Source organism: Chrysemys picta, chromosome 13 (assembly GCF_011386835.1).
Source record: "Chrysemys picta bellii isolate R12L10 chromosome 13, ASM1138683v2, whole genome shotgun sequence".
In the NCBI taxonomy this organism is placed as follows: Eukaryota; Metazoa; Chordata; order Testudines; family Emydidae; genus Chrysemys; species Chrysemys picta.
Window position 1 is genome coordinate 117,114 of NC_088803.1, and position 17,526 is coordinate 134,639.

The 17,526-nt window shown below is 59.0% G+C and overlaps 2 protein-coding genes across 7 annotated transcripts in view; both read right to left on the reverse strand.

The window, feature by feature from the left end:
• CHD8 (chromodomain helicase DNA binding protein 8) overlaps positions 1-7,042 on the reverse strand; it is a 28,310-nt gene extending 21,268 nt beyond the window's left edge. For 3 of the 5 annotated variants that reach the window (XM_008177136.4, XM_024113571.3, XM_024113570.3), the window contains exons 1-3: positions 6,903-7,042; positions 586-1,468; positions 82-456 (exon numbers count right to left, since the gene is read on the reverse strand). In XM_008177136.4, the coding sequence (XP_008175358.2) occupies positions 82-456; positions 586-1,317 (1,107 nt within the window). In that variant the 5' untranslated portion in view covers positions 1,318-1,468; positions 6,903-7,042. Of the gene's footprint in view, positions 1-81; positions 457-585; positions 1,469-2,546; positions 2,570-3,415; positions 3,439-6,902 lie in introns of those variants that run through there. The other 2 variants (XM_065565284.1, XM_042843810.2) reach the window with 2 other exon arrangements.
• A 6,268-nt stretch (positions 7,043-13,310) lies between these two features.
• On the reverse strand, positions 13,311-17,391 carry RAB2B (RAB2B, member RAS oncogene family). Of its 2 annotated transcripts, XM_005313452.5 has the most exons (8): positions 17,134-17,391; positions 16,967-17,038; positions 15,654-15,721; positions 15,253-15,335; positions 15,057-15,149; positions 14,619-14,730; positions 14,203-14,271; positions 13,311-13,912 (listed from the first exon to the last, which is right to left on the reverse strand). In XM_005313452.5, exons 1-8 carry the CDS (start codon positions 17,177-17,179, stop codon positions 13,808-13,810), a joined length of 648 nt encoding a protein of 215 aa, XP_005313509.1. In that variant the 5' UTR covers positions 17,180-17,391; the 3' UTR covers positions 13,311-13,807. The 2 variants fall into 2 exon arrangements, with proteins under 2 accessions (XP_005313509.1, XP_023969340.1); XM_024113572.3 differs by lacking the exon at positions 14,619-14,730 and having other exon boundaries at positions 17,134-17,376.
• Between the last annotated feature and the right edge of the window lie 135 nt (positions 17,392-17,526).

Consider the following 17,526-nt stretch of genomic DNA (forward strand, 5'->3'; position numbering starts at 1 on the left):
CCCAGGGAGCCTTCACAGACACCTTCATAGGCCCCCACCCTTGGGCAGCTCTCCCTAAGCAGGCTCCATTCCCCAGCTCACCTGCGGCTGCAGCACAACCTTGAGCGGCACCGTCAGCCTCTGTCCTGGGCCGCCCACCACCTGGGCCTGCTGAACGGAAGAGACCGCCAGGGAAGGTTGCTGCCCTGAGGCACCTGCTGCCGGGGGCTGCTGCAGCAGCTGGATCTTCTGAGGCCCCCCAGGCTGACCCCCGGTGGGCTGCTGCACCTGCAGCTGGATGGTCACAACCTTGGCGGGCTGGCCCGGTGCCCCCTTGGCCTGGCTCAGGGCCGCCAGCTGGTTGCCCTGCAGCACGATCTTCCCTGGCAGGTTGCCCAGCACCACGTGGCGCTGCCCGGGGGGGCCGCCCCCACCCTGCGGCTGCTGGAGCACCAGGGTGATGCGCTTCGACTCGCCCTGTGGGGGAAAGAGCAATGGGGGTTAGACACCAGCCTCCCCCAAGTGCCCCTACCCCACACCCACAGCAGAATGAGTGTTGACTCTTTCACACTGGGGTCAGACATGCCTGCCCCCCAGCCCCCTTACCTGAGCAGGGGCGGATGTCAGGGTCACAGCAGGTTTCAGGGGTGTTCCGCCTGCAGCCCCCGTGCCCCCTGCCGGGCTTTTCACGGGCTGCAACACCAGCTGCTTGACGGGCCGACCAGGCTGGACCAGCCGGTGCACAGTGGTGGGGCCGCCCGAGGGGGACACCTTGGTGGCCAGCACGGCATTGCTGGAGACGATGGAGACACCAGGGCGCAGCGGGGTGCCTGTCAGTACCTTGGCAAAGGTCACCTTGCCCCCATTGGCCGCCCCCAGCGGCTGGGGCTGGGCCTGGATCTGAGCCACATGGGCCCCCGTCACTGAGCCGCCCGCCGGGGCCTTCAGGATGACAATCTTGGGGGCTGACAGGGGGGCTGCAGCCTGAGGCAGCTGCTGCCCCCCAACGGAGGAGGACGACACCACGGCAGTGCTGGCACTGGACACGCCCATGAACGGGTTCCCCTGCCTCAGCACCTCCTGCCCCTGGGGGAGCCCTGGCTGCGGAGGGTCCGGCTGGGGGGGGGCGGGCGTGGGATTCGACTGCCCTGGCAGCGTCTCTGGTTGGACAGGCTCTGCGGCAGGGGGCGGAGTCGGCTGGGAGGGGTCCAGTGTCCCCGGCAGTCCCAGCGCCTCTTCGATGGGGTCAGGCGGTGCCTGGGTAAAGCCTTCGTCCGTCAGGGAGTCCAAGCCGAAAAGGTTGGGGTCGTCGAACAGGTCCATGATGGGGTCAGCCATGGCAGGGGGGGGGCCCACGAAGAGGGGGCTGTCACAGTGGGGAGGGGTTTAGGGCTCCCCTCCCCAGTGAGTGTCACAATCGGGGCCTCCGCAGGTCACGTCAGTCAGCACCAGGCCTCATGGAGAAGGGAGAGTAGGAGTCCAGGTCCGGCTGCATGGGAGACACGGGAGGGGGGGGTTACTGGATGCACCTCCAACATCTCAATCCCTGGCTCCCAGCTAGAGAGGCCAGATGCTCCCACATACATGCCCATCCTCACTCCTGCCCCACAGCCCCCTGCCATCCCAGCTCTGCCCCTTAATCCCGACCCACAGCCCCCTGCTGTCCCAGCTCTGCCACTGCCCCAGTCTCCTGCTGTCTCAATTCTGCTGCTGCCCCTTAATCCCGACCCACAGCCCCCTGCCATCCCAGCTCTACCCCTTAATCCCGTTCCACAGCCCCCTGCTGCCCCAGCAATCCCGCCCCGCCCCCTGCTTTCCCAGCCCTGGGCTTCTCCCATGTCCCATACACACACCCCAACTGAGACAGAAAAGGGGACACATATCCAAGAGTCCCCTGTCCCCAGCCATGGGGCCAGACACCCCGTCTTCACGCCTGAACAGCTACGAGTCCCACAGAGCAGGAACAGGTACCCCAAAGTCCTGTCCCAAACCGCCGCTCAGTCCGACACCCTGCTTCGCTTTCACAGCACACAATAGCAGCAAGGATCCCAACCTGCCCTGCTGTCACACCACAGAAACAAGAGACACCCCCCCCATGCTAAAGTCCTCCCCTTACCAATAAACTTACAATGACCACCAGCCCCTCCCCCCCCAAACACACACCCACACCAGGGAAACAAAAAGAGGAGTTAGGGGCAACCCCAGAGAATCGGAAAGGTTCCAATGCAGGCCCCCCTCACCCCAATGCACCTCACAGGGTGCTGCACAGAGACTGGGGCCAGAAAAGGGCTCCCCGACAGCATCCGAGGGAGAAGAGGGCATTGAGCAGACAGAACTGGGGAAACCACCACATTGCTCCCTCCAACCCCACACGCTGCAGCCCCGCCCCAGCATTACAAATCCAGCCCCGCACACCCCCACAGCGTTCGACCTTGCCCCCCCCACCGCACCCCCCCACAGCGTTCCAGATCCTGCCCCCCACACCGTAGCCCACACACAGTGTTCCAGATCCTGCACCCCCCCCTCCCCAGGATTCCAGACCCTGCCCCCCGCAGCGTTACACATACCTGCCCCACACAGCGTTACAGGCCTTGCACCCCACACTGTTACAGACCCTGCCTCCCACACCGCACCTCCCACAGCATTACATCAACCCTGCCCCCTCACTCCCCCTACAGCGTTACAGACTCTGCCCCCCACACCGTACCAGAACCCCCACTTCACTGTTCCCAGTTCCCCAGGCTGTCCCATCTCCATCCCTCTCCTGCCCCACCAATCCTCTCCTCACTCAGTGCCCCCCAAACTCCTCCATCTATCCTCTTATCCCCACCCTCCTGCAGCTTGTGTCCTCTTTTCCCTTCATCCCTCCCAACTCTCCTGCTCCCCATCTCACCATAACCCCTGCCCCACGCACCCTCACCCCCCCACCATCCCCCATTTCCCTCCAGCCCCAGCTCCCTACCCCCAACCCCTCTCTCCCACAGCACTCCACCCCCCTCCCCTCAGTGCTCCTTCTCCCCAACCCATATTGCCCCATCTCACCCCTGCACACCCCCAGTGCTCCCCCACCCCATCCACATGGCTCCCTCCCCTTGTGCACCCCTGCCCCAACCTGGTTCAGTGCCCCACTGCCTCTCTCACAGCTCCCCCCATGCCCCTCATGGCCCAGAGCTCCCCCCATCTCACCCCACATGTCCCCAGGGCACCCCCCACATGCTCCCCCACCCCATCTCACCCCATATGTCCCCAACCCACCCGTCCCCAGGGCACCCCACCTCACCCCACATGTCCCCAACCCACATGTCCCCAGGGCACCCCACCTCACCCCACATGTCCCCAGGGCACCCCCCACATGCTCCCCCACCCCATCTCACCCCACATGTCCCCAGGGCACCCCACATGCTTCCCCACCCGTCCCCAGGGCACCCCACCTCACCCCACGTGTCCGCAGGGCACCCCCCACATGCTGCTCTCCCCCCCCCCCCCCAACGGGGCCCGGGCTCTCCCGGACGCGGCTCCAGCCCCGGCGTCTCGGCGGCGGGTCCCTCCCCCGAGCCGGGCGGGAGGCGGCGCCGGGCCCGGCCGCTTCCAGCAGCGCAGCAGGCACAGGGCCCGGCCCGGCCGCAGCGAGACCCCCCCGCCCCCTGCTCCCGGCCCCCCCCAGCCTGGCCCCCAGAGACGCTCCCGCCCTCCCCCCCAAGCTTGGCCCCACAGAGACCCCCCGCCCCTCCCCACAACTCCCTGGGACCCTCCCAGCCTGGCCCCACAGAGACCCCCGTCACCCCCCACACAGCTCCCTGGGACCCCCCGCCTCCCCACCCCCAGCTCCCGACCCCACAGACACCCACTGCCCCCAGCCCCACCCAACACCCCGAAGACCCGACCGCCCCCCCACAGCTAGCCCCCCCCGGAGCTCCCAAGAACCCCAATATCCCACCCCACCCAGCAGAACCCCCCAAAACCCACCTCAGCCCCCCCATCCTGCCTCCAGCTTCCTCCCTCAAGCTACTGCACCCCCGAGTCACCCCCAGAGCCAGCCCAGGGATGCAGGTGCTAAGTGCTAACCCTGCCACGACTCCCCATACACATGCTGGGGCCGACCTCCTCTGCACCCTAGTGCCACACACCAACCCCCCCCAGGAGCCCAGAGACCCCCCCAATCTAACACCCCACTCCACAGCAGGGCCTGGAGCCATGGGCTCCAGCCACCCACCCCAGCACATACCTACTGGCCTCCCCGCAGGGTTGTGCAAGATACAGCCGCTTCCAGGGTCCCCCACAACTACTCCAGCTGCCCCCTCCCCACTGTGCCCCGATACACCCCAGAGCCGAAAACAACACCCAACAAGCCGATAGGTGGGGGTGCAACCCTTAGTCCTGTACGTTTCCCAACAGCCCCTCTCGGTGCCATCTGCAGGCACCTGTCCCCCATGCTCCCTCTGGGCCAGCTGAACCCCCTGGGCACCTCCCCAAACCACAACCCCCCACTGGGCTGCACTGTGACCCCCACTGCCCGGCGCCCACCCACTACCAACCAAGCTCTGCCGAAGGCTCACGCCCATGCCACATACCCCATCCCTGCACGTGCCCCCCGAGCTCAGCATGGGGAGCCCATGCCACGCTCCCTAGGAGTGTCACCATACTGGGGCCCTGTAGAGCTCAGCTGGGCCAGGGCCACGTGACGGGGACCAGGACCCCACCCACTCCCAATGCCAGCTCCCACTTGAGGACACTTTCCTGAAGGTAGGTCCTGGGGGTCGGAAGGATCCTCACAGAGAGGGATCCAAGGCCATCCCATTGCACCAGGGTAAGGGGCTGCCCCAGGGGTAAGCACGTGATGGGACAGGAGAGGAGAAAACTAAGGTTCCATTCCCCTCTCCCCTCAACATAGCATCTCTGCCTTGGGGGACAGGCTGGGGTTGTTGCTGGGCAACGACCTTGCATCCAGGTTGCACAACATTACTGATGGGAAAACAGCCGGGAGCAGGGAGCCAGCAATGTGATGGGCCACAATGGGGGTCGAGGAGCACCCCCTACTCCAGGGCTCAGGGATTCAAATGCACTCAGCTTAGGGCCTCAGTGGGCAAACCGCAGAGTTAGGAGGGTGCCAGTGATCTGGCTTGGCCAGCCAGTGACTAAGGAGGAAGGCAGCAGGAGCTGCAGAATCTCGGGTTCACGTCAAAGAGGTCCTTCGTCATTCTAGGGAGCCATGGATTCACACACACAGAGAGGAGTACGCACTTCTGTCCCCTCAGAGCCATGCAATGTGCTGCAGCTACCAGGGCCCTCAGGTGTCAGCCTCGACTTGGCCCAAAGATCATCCTCCCTCCTTCCCCGGTGCCCTCGCTTGGTCTGAGCTGTGCACACACCCTGCTGCTGTACAGAGCCTCCATCCCCTGCCACGCTGCACAGCACAGCCTGCTGCACCCCGCTACTCCCCATCATCCACGCCAACAGCCCTGCAATGCTGTGCAGGGCTCTGTCCTGGCCCGTTTGGGGGAAGAGGCCGAGCAGGTGGGTGATGTATGCCAAGCAGCTCTGCCCACCTGCTGCTGTGGCCCAGCAGTGACCCAGCAAGGGCCTGCCAGTGCCCCTCAGTCCCAACCCACAAACACCTGTTATCCCTGACCTGGGGCTTTCCACCCACAGCACTACCAGTGCTCCTCACTCCCGACCCACAGTCCCCTGCAATCCCTGGCTGGGCTCCCCACACAACTTTCTCAGTGCCCCTCACTCTGGACCCGCAGCCCCGTTAGCCAGCCCTGGGCTCCCACCCACAGCTCTGCTGGTGCCCCTCACTCCCGACCTGCAGTCCCCTGCTAGCCCAGGCCTGGGCTCCACCCACAGCTCTGCCAGTGCCCCTCAATACTTTTCCCCTCTAGGGAAAAGGGGCCTTTCCCCTCACCGGAGCTGCCCCTGCAACACACAGGCACCAAACTGGACCCTCTCCCCAATCCCAAAACGCCCACTGAAAATATCTGTGATAGGATCTTTGGCTGACATCTCCCAGATCATACTTGTAACGGGGCTCCCCGCCTACCAGCCCTTCCCCTCTATACTGCGGACACCCCCTGGGTGCACATGGGGCCTACTTGCTCCTATTCACCATGGGAAGGGAAGGATTGAGCTATTACCAGACACAAGGGAAGAAGAAAACTAGAGACAAGCCATAGTGAGACAGGGGTTCTGAACCCAGCAGAGAGGGGCTGAGGTGATGTTGCAGGCATCCCACATCATCCGTGCTATCTCCCCACCCAATACAATAATATGGGACCAACCTGAGTGGATGCCCCTCAACATCTAACCAACCCCACCCCCACCAGCTGGGGGCTTCCAGGCCCTGGAGGGGGTGTGGAGGGGAGGGGTATTTCACTCCAGAGGGAAAGCTGGGCAGCACCCTCCCAACAGAAACCTCCCACAAGGGGCAGCACACTGTATCCTCTCCCTGTGCCCCCCCAGATCAGCACAGCACAGATGCACCAACCCCCCCAGGAAAGCACTACCTGGATGCTTCCTCCCACCACCAATCTACTTACCCCTCCCCCACCCACCAAGGTGACATGGACCCCCCCCCTACAATGTGGATTCAAGCCCCCATCCTAATGTGAACCCAGCCCCCCAACCCCTCTCCCACGTGCAGTGTGGACCCAGCCCCCACTCCTCTAGTGCAATGTGGACCCAATCCCCCCCCTGCCCCATGCAATGTGGACCCAATCCCGCCCCGCCCCCCCTCCAGTGCAGTGTGGACCCAGCTCCCCCGCCCCGTGCAGTGTGGACGCCCCCCCCCATTATCCCCTATGGGGGGCGGGCTGGGCCATCCCTCCCGGGGGTGGGGGGAATCTCCCTGCCTGGCCTGCATCCCGCAGACGGCACGTCGCCATCCCATAATACCCCTGCCAGGCGGGGGGGGGCGGGGACCTTACCTGGGGTCTCCCCTGCGGCTGCCTCGGCCTCACCCTTCGCGGCGCTGCCCCCCCCCTCCCCGGGAGAGAGAACAAGGCAGCTGAGCATGGGCGGCGCAACCTAACCCGCAGCCCCTCCAAGCCCCGCCCACCTCGCCCGGCCGCGGCGACGGGCCCGGCGACCTAGGAGGCGGGGCCAGCCAGCAGGTTAGGCTGAGAGCCTACCAGGAAGTCTCCGCAGAGAGGAGGAGGAGGAGGGGGGGCCTCGCCCGGGCGGGACTGTCCTGAGTGGTGCCTGAATTAAAATAATAATAATTTAATAAACCCCAATGTTTGTGGATTTATTCCCTCCCCCACCTCGTTTGGCAACCTGTCGTGGGTAATTTTTCCCCACCCCTTTCACAGTCAGGCAGTGGGTCGGACAGCTATGTGGTATAGCCATCTTGGTTTGGTCTGGATGCTGATTTCAGAGTAGCAGCTGTGTTAGTCTGTATCTGCAAAAAGAACAGGAGTACTTGTGGCACCTTAGAGACTAACCAATTTATTAGAGCATAAGCTTTCGTGGACTACAGCCCACTCTATATGCATCCGAAGAAGTGGCTGTAGTCCACGAAAGCTTATGCTCTAATAAATTGGTTAGTCTCTAAGGTGCCACAAGTACTCCTGTTCTTTTTTCTGGATGCTGAGTGTATTTTGGGGGGGGTAACCCCCTATTTAAGACAGTGGTGACCCCACACTCGCAGTGCCCCCCCCTACCCTCCAATGCCCAGCTGGGGAACAGGCTGCCTGCCCCAGGTGTCCAAAAACCATGAGTCAGCTCCCCCCCAAATCATGGGACAGGCCTAAAATCATGGATCAGGTTAGAAATCCTGGGATTGGATTTAAAAATCATGGGATTAGGTATAGAAATGATGGGATATGGATTAGAAATCATGGGATTGGGTTCAATAGTATTGAGATTTTATTTAAATTAACAGCATTGTGTTTAAAAATCATGGGTTTTTTTTGTAAACAAGGATAGGGTGATCAGACAGCAAGTGTGAAAAATTGGGACAGTGTGTGTGTGTGGGGGGGGGGGGTAATAGGAGCCTATATAAGAAAAAGCCCCAAATTTCAGGAATATCCCTATAAAATCAGGACATCTGGTTACCCTAAACAAAGATAACATTTACAATTCTTTTTAATTAATTTTTTTTTAGACTTTAGAGGTGGTCACTTTTCCAACTTTTCTCATCCAACAGCAGCATCCAACAGTTTACTCTGTAAACTCCCTTTACAAAGTAAGAAAGCTGGGAGTCTCACATAATCAATTATAATAATCTCTAGCTTTTATCCAGTGCTTTTCATCTCTGTTGATCCCAATGTGCTTTAAAAACAAGGTCAGTATAACTATCTGCATTTTAGAGATGGGGAACCTGAGGCACAGCATGAAGTGATTGCTCAAGGTCTCTCAGCAAGCCAGAAGCAGAGCCAGGAATAATCACCTAACACTAGGAGCTGGGGCTTTAAGAGAAACATCCAATGTCCAAGACTTGCAATAAAATGATTAAATCCGGCAACACTGAAATGCTAAAAAACATTAACCACCACCCGCACCAAAAAAAAAAAAAGATTTTGTATCCTTCTGTGATTGGAGTTAAAAGTGGGGTGGAGGAGTCACCTCAAGGGCAGAACTTTTTGTTAATGAGTAGCTAATTCAAAAGGCTCTAAAATCTGCAGGCATACTCAGACTATCTTGAAAATTACTCTGTTTCGTTAAGCCTGGGGGAAGAATTAGTGGTCCATGTTTAGCATCATATGGCCAACGGTTCACAAGACTGCCCCGCACAAAATTAGCTTCTTTTAATCTTCAAAATGCACTGAAATCCACATACACAGTGAGATCCTCTTGATTCCTGGTAGACCACCGACAGGAGCTGGAGTAGGAGTTGTGCTGCGAATTTGGAGTAATTTGGTCAAGGAGTTCTAGAGACAGAACCCCCCCCAATCCATGCATGTTGGTAATCTGCCTTAAAAGTAGTGCACCCCAGGATATGGGGGAGGTGAACACCCCACTGAGATGAATGGGGCAGCTCACATTCCCTGGTATGGTGTCAAGATAAATCTGTCAGCCAAAAGCACCACACTGAGATGAATGGGGCAGCTCATACCTCTATGATCCTCACCTACTGAAGAGACCCTTTGCCCTCTAGCCCTGTGGGTGGGATGGAGAGGTCAGGAGGGAGACAGAGCTGGTAGCTGAGTGGGAGGTGCAGTTCCCCCTCCACCATGTAACCCTATTTCTGTGTAGTACCACAGAAGAGATTTACTTTAGCCCTCTAATTCCCATTTTTCAAAGGAATAAAGTAGTGTCAATCCTGGTTTTAAGAATCTTAAAGGCTGTTCTACACATGGAGTTGCTCTTGATTAACTCCTGCAAGCATGCTTAGGCTTGTCTACAACAAGATATTAATCTGGATTAAAGCAGGGTGTGAATTTAAAGTAGAACAGCTATTTTGAAAAACTCCATGTGTGGATGCTCTTATTCTGTAATTCACATCTTTAATGCAGACTAATTTTTCTGAGTGCCCCCATGTAAACAAGACTTGCTTGTAGAATAAGAGCATCCAACGCAGGAAGTTATTCTAAACTATTCCGCTTTAAATTCATGCCCTGCTATAAACTGGATTAACATCCCCATGTAGAAACCCCTAAAAATGCCCACTTCTGGAGTTATAGTCAGGAAAACTACACGTGTACATAAACCCTCAGGCTCTGTCTACACTGCAGCCTCCTGCTGACACAGTTTTATGGGTCAGGGTTGTGATGCAGTGTGATCCCTGATTCACAAAGGTGTGCTAGCAAAGCTTAGTGCAGAGACAGCTATACCAGCAATACTCCTCTTCTACTGGTATAGCTCTTTCGTTCGGGGGAGACCTGGTCTACATTTACCATTGATATTGGCAGAGCTGTTTCACCAGGTGTGGTTTTGTTACCCACATACCTATGCTGTTCTACACTTGAGAGCAGATGGATTTATACTGGCATGTGAACACTTTTGTCTCCACTAGGAGGATTTGCCTGTGTAGCTAGACTGGTCCAGCTATGCCAGAAAAGCTTTTCTAGTGTATACAAGGCATCAGTTGGAAGTGCCAATAAAAGCACAATCTTTTCTTGCTGATATAAACTGTGCTCACACTAGGAGGGTTTGCTGGTCTAGCTATTATAGGTACCCTGGCAAAGCATGTACGGTGATAAACAGAAGCCAGGCACTGTTCTTCATGTGGGGTTCATCTGGGTAACTCCGTGTGTAGCCAGGCCTTAAGTCTAGGCGCCTTCTGGGCTCTGGGAGACGTGAAGGAAATTCCAGGGCAGTGAACAGAGAGATGGTGGGGCTTGCTCCCCTCCAGGTCCCTGGGGATATTACGGCTAGGAGTGGGGTGTGGCCAACAGAGCTTCTGTCAGCGAGGGGACAAACCCTGCAACAGTGTTCACCTCCCGCGGGACTCTTTGGGTCTCTGTCCCACCTTGCCCCCTGCATTGGCACTCTCAGAGGCATTATCACAGGGTGGGAACAAAGTTATTTGCCCCTCACCCTGGAAGGTTAAAAGCCTGCTTGCCTTGCTCCATTTCTGCTCTTCATTCAGAGGTCACTGCCTGAAGTCAGCGCCACGCCCCTGGTCCCAGAGCTGCAGCGTCTGGACCAGGACCCGGTCTTCACAAAGGAAACTGAACCCCAGTGGGATTCAAATAGAACAGGCACAACTGAGGCAGGGGCAGGGTTTATTAGACATGCAGGGTCACACAGAAATCAAGAGGAGTCCTGGCAGACAGGCAGACTGAGAAGGGATGGCAGGACAGAGGCAGAGAAAAAAGCAGGTGTGTATGGAGAAACAGAGACAGACAGTCACCAGGTAGAGATATGTAATGGCAGTGAAAGGACAGGCTGAGTAGATTAGGACAGACAGATACTGTAGGAGGAAGGACAGACAGCTGGGTGGGTGACCAGTCAAATTCATTCTCTCCAGAGAGATGCCCAGAAACATTAGCCTCTGTGACCCATGTAGTAGTCACTGCTGCGCTTCCCGGGGGCTCAGCCCAGCCAGCCTATGTGGGGCCACAACTTACACCCAGATGGCCCAGTGCAGCTCCAAGGTGTCTGAGCAATGCAGGGAGAAATGCCCACAAAACCGCTCTGGTCCTTCCATACCAGAGGAGGCCATCAGGGAGCAGTAGCTCACCTAGTCTAACTTTTGTACTCAGCCCAGTGACTGGTGTCTGGCGAAAGCATCCTCCAGCTGGGATTCTCAGCCCTTCCAGCTCGATGCTGAGACTGGAAGCAGCTCAACACATTTTCCTCCAAAAAAGCTTTTTAATACCAAAGCCACTTCCCACAGAAAAAGATTTATTATTTTTTAAACAAAGTCAAAATTTGTATTCTACAAACAGTGGAGGAATTCCTCCTCTCCTCCAGTAGCCCCCCCCCCTTCTCTGCCCCAGGAAAAAAGGGAGGGGATGTAAAAGTTAGGGACAGGAGGAATTCCCCCGGCTCCTGCTATTCCCCCCAGAAATAGGGAAAAAAAACCAACCAAACAGCAAATCAAAATGTTTGAATGAAATTAAAATTGCTCATTTTTTTTTTTTAAATTAAAAAAGGGGCTGGACTCCCTCAGGTCAGTCCTGTCCGAGGAGATGCGCTAAGACCTTGTCTTCCCTTAATAGACATGTCAGCCGGAGGTGTGAACAAAACACACAACCTAGCAACACAGCTATGCCAACAAAGCCCCAGCTGTGCGGGCAGAAGAGGGCTTGTCAGCACAACTCATGTTGTTTGGTGAGGTCACATTCCTCCACTGGCAGAAAAACTTCTGGAGATGCAGCGCATGCTGGCATAGCCTGCATAGCGTAGACACAGCTCGAGACAGACCGTGCAAGTCCCTAGGCTTGCAAGCTGGGGCTGTCCCTAACAAAGCCAACATGCTGCTTGAAACTGTCTCCTGCACTTGAGAGATGGGTCTAAAGTTTGTTTTGCAAAAAGCTTCAACAGAAAATGAACAATTTTTGTTTCTTCAACATTAGGTTTTGGACAAAAATGTTTTGCTGAAAAATAGGATTCCAGCTCTATATATACATAGATTCCCCCTTCCCATAAACATTTAACAATTTATAATCTTTTGAAGGGGAAAATATTGTGGGGAAATGTCAACTTTCTCACAAATTTTTATTTTCCTGCTTTTTCTATGGGGGGGAAAAAGGAGTTTAAAGGGTTTTTAAAGTTGGAGAATGTGGGGGGAAGAGCCCCTCTGTTTCTCATGTGTTTACATTTTCCCAGTGAGAAAAGTGAAAAAAATGTTTTAACAAAAAAGTGATCATTGTCGTCGTCCCCCCCCCGGTGAGGTAAAAAAGGAAAGAAAGGGAATTAAAAAAACAACAACAAAAAAACGAGAGAAGGAAAAACCCAGGAGATCCTTTTTTTAAAATTAAGCAAATATTTGTTTACATACACTTTGAAACAAAACTTGTTTCGAATTTCGTAACAAAAAATTTAAAAAGTTTAATATGTTGAAGAAACAAAAAATTGTTCATCCAAGCCAGAACAAACCACATCACTGTCTCCCATTTGGGTTTAGAAGTGGCCTATTTCAGTTTAGTTTACAATTGGGAACCGGTATCGTAGGGTCCAATGGGGTTCAGCGCCAAGTTCAAACCAATCAGCGTGTAACTGGTGCAATGTTCCCATGCAGGTAAAGGCTAAAAGACCTTCCAGACTCTGCAGGTGGGTGAAGGGAGATGAGGTAACCCATCCTAACCTGCCTAGCAGGATGTATGCAGTGCTTAACCACCGGCCATCACAGCCCTCCAGCTGCCTGCATCAGGGCACGAGGGGTTCGGAGGAGGTGAAGGGTTATCTTTAGGGAGCTTTCCCCAGAGCTGAGGGGCAGTAATGGAGGCTAGGCACACGGGTGTCCGTTTCCTCTGGGAGCCACGCTGACCTGAGCTGAGAGACATGGGGAGTTGGGTGTCTTTGCAAACCCCAGGCCTGACTGTTAAACGCTCTCCCAGCAACACCAGTTACTGTAGACTGTCTATCCATCACCAGTGTCTGTACCTCTGTGTTGTCAGCGTGGGGCCCAGATGTTCAGAGCTTCCCAAGGGAACTGGGTGCCCAGTGAATGGGGAACTCAGTGCCTGAAGCCCCCAGAAAGCTTAGAAAAACTCAGCCCTGCCAAGCCAACAAGAGAATAAATCTCCCATCAGTAGTGCAGCCTAGGAGGTTACAGCACGGGGTGCTGGGAGCCAGGACTCCTGGGTTCTTTCTCCAGCTCTGGGAGGTGAGTGGAGTCTAATGGGTTAGGATTGGAGCCAGGACTCCTGGGTTCTCTCCCCAGCTCTGGGAGGGGAAGGACTACGCTATGGTGCCCCACCTCATAAGCAGAGATGCAGCGAGTGTGGGTTACAGACATGCACATGTTTAATAAGACGAGCCACAGAGAGGGAGTACACGATAAAAGCCGATACAGGCTGAGGAGTGGGGGCTGGGCACCTGGCCAGGAACACACAAACAGGGTGGGGGGCCCCCAGTTGGGACTCACAAGCCCCAGGGAAGCGGGGGCCTCACCAGGGCCCGGGCAACAAGAGATGCAGCTGAAGCGAGAAGGCACTGATGGGGGGTGACTCCAGACCAGGCTCTGCCCCCCCCACAACTTACAAAAAGGAATGTTTGGGGGTGTGGAACCATGGGCAGGGTCGTTAACCACCCCCCAGGTGTGCGTCAGGGGACACCTTTTTCCCTCCATGGGGTCGGGACAGGAGTCATGAGCCCCTCCCACCTCCACGGCTCAGCCAGGGAGCCACCTTCCCCACCCGGGACTGGGGCGGGCTGGTCTCAGCCCCAGGGGAGCAGAGGGTGACCCCCCACTCCAGGGGCACTGGCATCAACGCGGGGCTCAACAGCAGCCCGAACTGTCTCCTGAGCCCTGGGGGCTGTGGCGAGAGCCGGTGCCAGGAGCTGCCCCCGATGGCTGCTGGGGCCCGATCTTGATGCCATTCGCCTAGAAGAGAGAGGGGAGGTTACTCAGGTGTGGACAGGGGAGGGCGCTTCCTCCGCGGGCCCTGCAAGAAGACACTGGGTCTGGGAATGGAATCCCATCACCCATAGAAGATCTCACAGAGCTCCTGGTCCCTAAGGGAAGGGACCCAGGCATCCGAGATAGCAGCATGGGGCACTCACTCCCGCAGCATATGCCTGGGAGAGGAAGTGGGAACCCAGACGTCCAGGATGGCAGTGCCAGGGCATCCCCCAGGCAGAAGGCAGACAAGAAGTGGGGAGGGTCTGGCTCACCTCGTTGTTGACGTCAAAAAGCCCCTGCTGGATCTTCCTGTAGATTTCCTTGGCTGTGTCAATGAAGGCCTGAAAACCCAACACATGTGGGGCTGAAAGCGGGCTGGCCTGGGGGCATCTGTCCCCCGCACCCAGGATGTGGCTCCCAGGTGCACCCCCTAGCCCTGCTGTAAGGAGAGGGGGCTCCTGGGTGTAATGGGGTGTGGAAGGGGGCACTATGGGAGGTGACCCCAGGTCCCTTCTAGTCCCCTCTGCCACTGACAGCTGTCTTGGCTGAGCGGAGGGTGCGGGAAGGGGAATGGGGTGGGCAGAATAGGGAGGAATGGGGTGGGAGAGCGGGTGGGGGGATGGGGGGACTGCGGGAGGGAAGGGGCAGTCCCAGGCCGTGATCCCAGCCCCCCTTTCCTCTTGGTCACCTCCTCGACGTTGGTGGACGTCTTGGCCGAGGTCTCCATGAAGACCAGCCCGTGTTCCCGCGCGAAGGCCTCTCCCTCTGCTTTCTGCACGTCCCGCCGGGACTCCAGGTCACTGCGGGGACACCAGGGGTGGGGGGTGAGCATGGATGGGCAGGGGTCCTGCCCCAGTGAGTCCTAGGGCCCCCAAAGGCCATGTTGGGAGCCCTGCCCTCGGCTGTGGAGCCTGTCTTGGCAGAGATAAGCATGCTTCACCCTGGATCCCTGCACCGCCCAGAGAATCCCCTCACGGAAAGCCGGCTTCCCATCCAACCCTGCAGATATCAGCCCCACCCCACCGGGGTTCCTACATCCCCCGGAGATGAGAAACCCCCTGACCGCTCTCCCAGCTCCTTGAGAGCAGATCTCTGCAGGGACCTGCCCTGGACCCCAATCAGTTACCTCTTGTTGCCGATAAGCATGATGACCATGTTGGAGCTGGAATGCTGCCGAGCGTCCTCCAGCCACGAGGTCAGGTGGTTAAAGGTCTCCCGCCTGCGGGGCAGAGAAGGGGTTGAGAGGTGCTGCGGGGACAGACGGCCCCCAGGCTCTGAGCGCATGAGGGAGGGGACTGTGGGGTGAGGGAGCCAGGCCCTACCTGGTGATGTCATAGACCAGCAGCGCTCCAGCTGCACCACGGTAGTAGGAGCGGGTGATAGAACGGAAAGACTCCTGCCCAGCCTGGATGGTAGAAAAAGGAGGTGAATGCAGCTGCTCACCTGATTCCACTTCCCTGCTGGGTCCCCCGGCTCCCCCAGCCCACACCTGGCTTCCCCCAGTCACCCTATTCCCCTGCATCACACCCACCTCCTCCCCTGCGCCACAGCTCCAGTACAACCCCCAGCACCCTCCGCGCAACCACACCCCACAGCTCACAGCCCCATTACTCCCACTGCTCCTAGCTACCTACCCCTACACCTCCTCAGCTATGTCTCCCAGCCCCACTGCTCCCCACAACTGTGAATACAACCTCCCCTGCCAGTGTCGGCCCCGTCTCACCGTGTCCCAGATCTGCAGCTTGATCTGTTTGCTGTCAATGTTGATCATCCGAGCCCCGAACTCCACACCTGGCAGAAAGACACAACCTCAGAAACCATTAAAAGGGGGACCAATGGGGCAGGCCCAGTACAGTACACAGCTCCACCGGTGCTCCTCACTCCCACCCCGCAGCCCCCTGCCAGCCCAGCCCCCCCCCCAGCTCCGCAAGTGCCCCTCACTCCCGACTCACAGCCCCCTGCCAGCCCCCCCCCAGCCCGGCCGGTGCCCCTCACTCCCACCCCGCAGCCCCCTGCCAGCCCAGCCTTGCCGGTGCCCCTCACTCCCAACTCACAGCCCCCTGCCTGCCCGGCCGGTGCCCCTCACTCCCACCCCGCAGCCCCCTGCCAGCCCAGCCCCGCCCCCCCAGCCCCGGTCGGTGCCCCTCACTCCCGACTCACAGCCCCCTGCCAGCCCAGCCCTGCCCCCAGCTCCCCTCACTCCCACCCCGCAGCCCCCTGCCAGCCCAGCCCAGCCCCCCCCCCCCCCCCCCCCCCGCTCCGCCAGTGCCCCTCACTCCCGACTCACAGCCCCCTGCCAGCCCCCCCCAGCCCGGCCGGTGCCCCTCACTCCCACCCCGCAGCCCCCTGCCAGCCCAGCCCCGCCCCCCCAGCCCCGGTCGGTGCCCCTCACTCCCGACTCACAGCCCCCTGCCAGCCCAGCCCTGCCCCCAGCTCCCCTCACTCCCACCCCGCAGCCCCCTGCCAGCCCAGCCCCCCCCAGCCCGGCCGGTGCCCCTCACTCCCGACTCACAGCCCCCTGCCAGCCCCCCCCAGCCCGGCCGGTGCCCCTCACTCCCACCCCGCAGCCCCCAGCCAGCCCAGCCCCGGTCGGTGCCCCTAACTCCCGCCCCGCCCCCCCAGCCCGGCGCCCCTCACTCCCGACCCGCAGCCCCCTGCCAGCCCAGCCCCCCCCAGCTCCACCAGTGCCCCTCACTCCCACCCCGCAGCCCCCTGCCAGCCCCGCCCCCCCCCCCCAGCCCGGCCGGTGCCCCTCACTCCCGCCCCCCAGCCCAGCCCTGCCCCTCACTCCCACCCCGCAGCCCCCTGCCAGCCCCGCCCCCCCCCCAGCCCGGCCGGTGCCCCTCACTCCCGCCCCCCAGCCCAGCCCTGCCCCGCCCCTCACTCCCACCCCGCAGCCCCCTGCCAGCCCCGCCCCCCCCCAGCCCGGCCGGTGCCCCTCACTCCCGCCCCCCAGCTCAGCCCTGCCCCGCCCCTCACTCCTACCCCGCCCCCCCCAGCCCGGCCGGTGCCCCTCACTCCCCCCCCGGCTGTCACCGATGGTCAGGTCGTGGACGGGCTGGAAGCGCTTGTCGGTGAACTGCAGCAGGAGACAGGATTTCCCGACACCTGGGGGCACAAAACGAGACTCTCAGGCCCGGGGGAGGGGGGGGGAGGGGCAGAGAGTGACCCCGCCCGGGCCCAGCGCCCCTCCCCCACAGTACCGGTGTCCCCGATGATGATGTATTTGAAGAGATAGGCATAAGACATGATGCCCCAACCAGGTCCGCCAAGGGCCTCTCTATCCCTGTCCAGGCTCCGACTCTACTGCTCTACATCGGGTGCCGCTCTATCTCCGCCCTGAACCGTCCCCGTCTCCACTGCACTACTTCCGGCGAGTGGCGCCGCTCTACCCCCAGCACGGAGCCTACTCTATGCTCTACTGCCGGTACGCTCTAGCTTCCTGCCGGTGCCGACTTTATTATCCACTTCCGGAGCCGTTCTAGCCCTAGCATAGGGTCATCTCTACTGCTCTACTTCCGGCGCCGCAATATCCCTCACCCAGTACCATTTCTACTTCCGGCGCCATTCTATCTCTGGGGGAGCTCAACTCGGTT

What these genes read in the sequence shown, in the direction of transcription:
- RAB2B (XM_005313452.5), bottom strand. Translation starts at nt 17,179, where the DNA reads ATGTCTTATGCCTATCTCTTCAAATACATCATCATCGGGGACACCG. An exon ending in CGTCCACGACCTGACCATCG is followed by an intron (nt 15,722 to 16,966) that starts GTGACAGCCGGG and finishes TCTTTCTGCCAG; the next exon opens with GTGTGGAGTTCGGGGCTCGG. An exon ending in AGCTGCAGATCTGGGACACG is followed by an intron (nt 15,336 to 15,653) that starts GTGAGACGGGGC and finishes TCTACCATCCAG; the next exon opens with GCTGGGCAGGAGTCTTTCCG.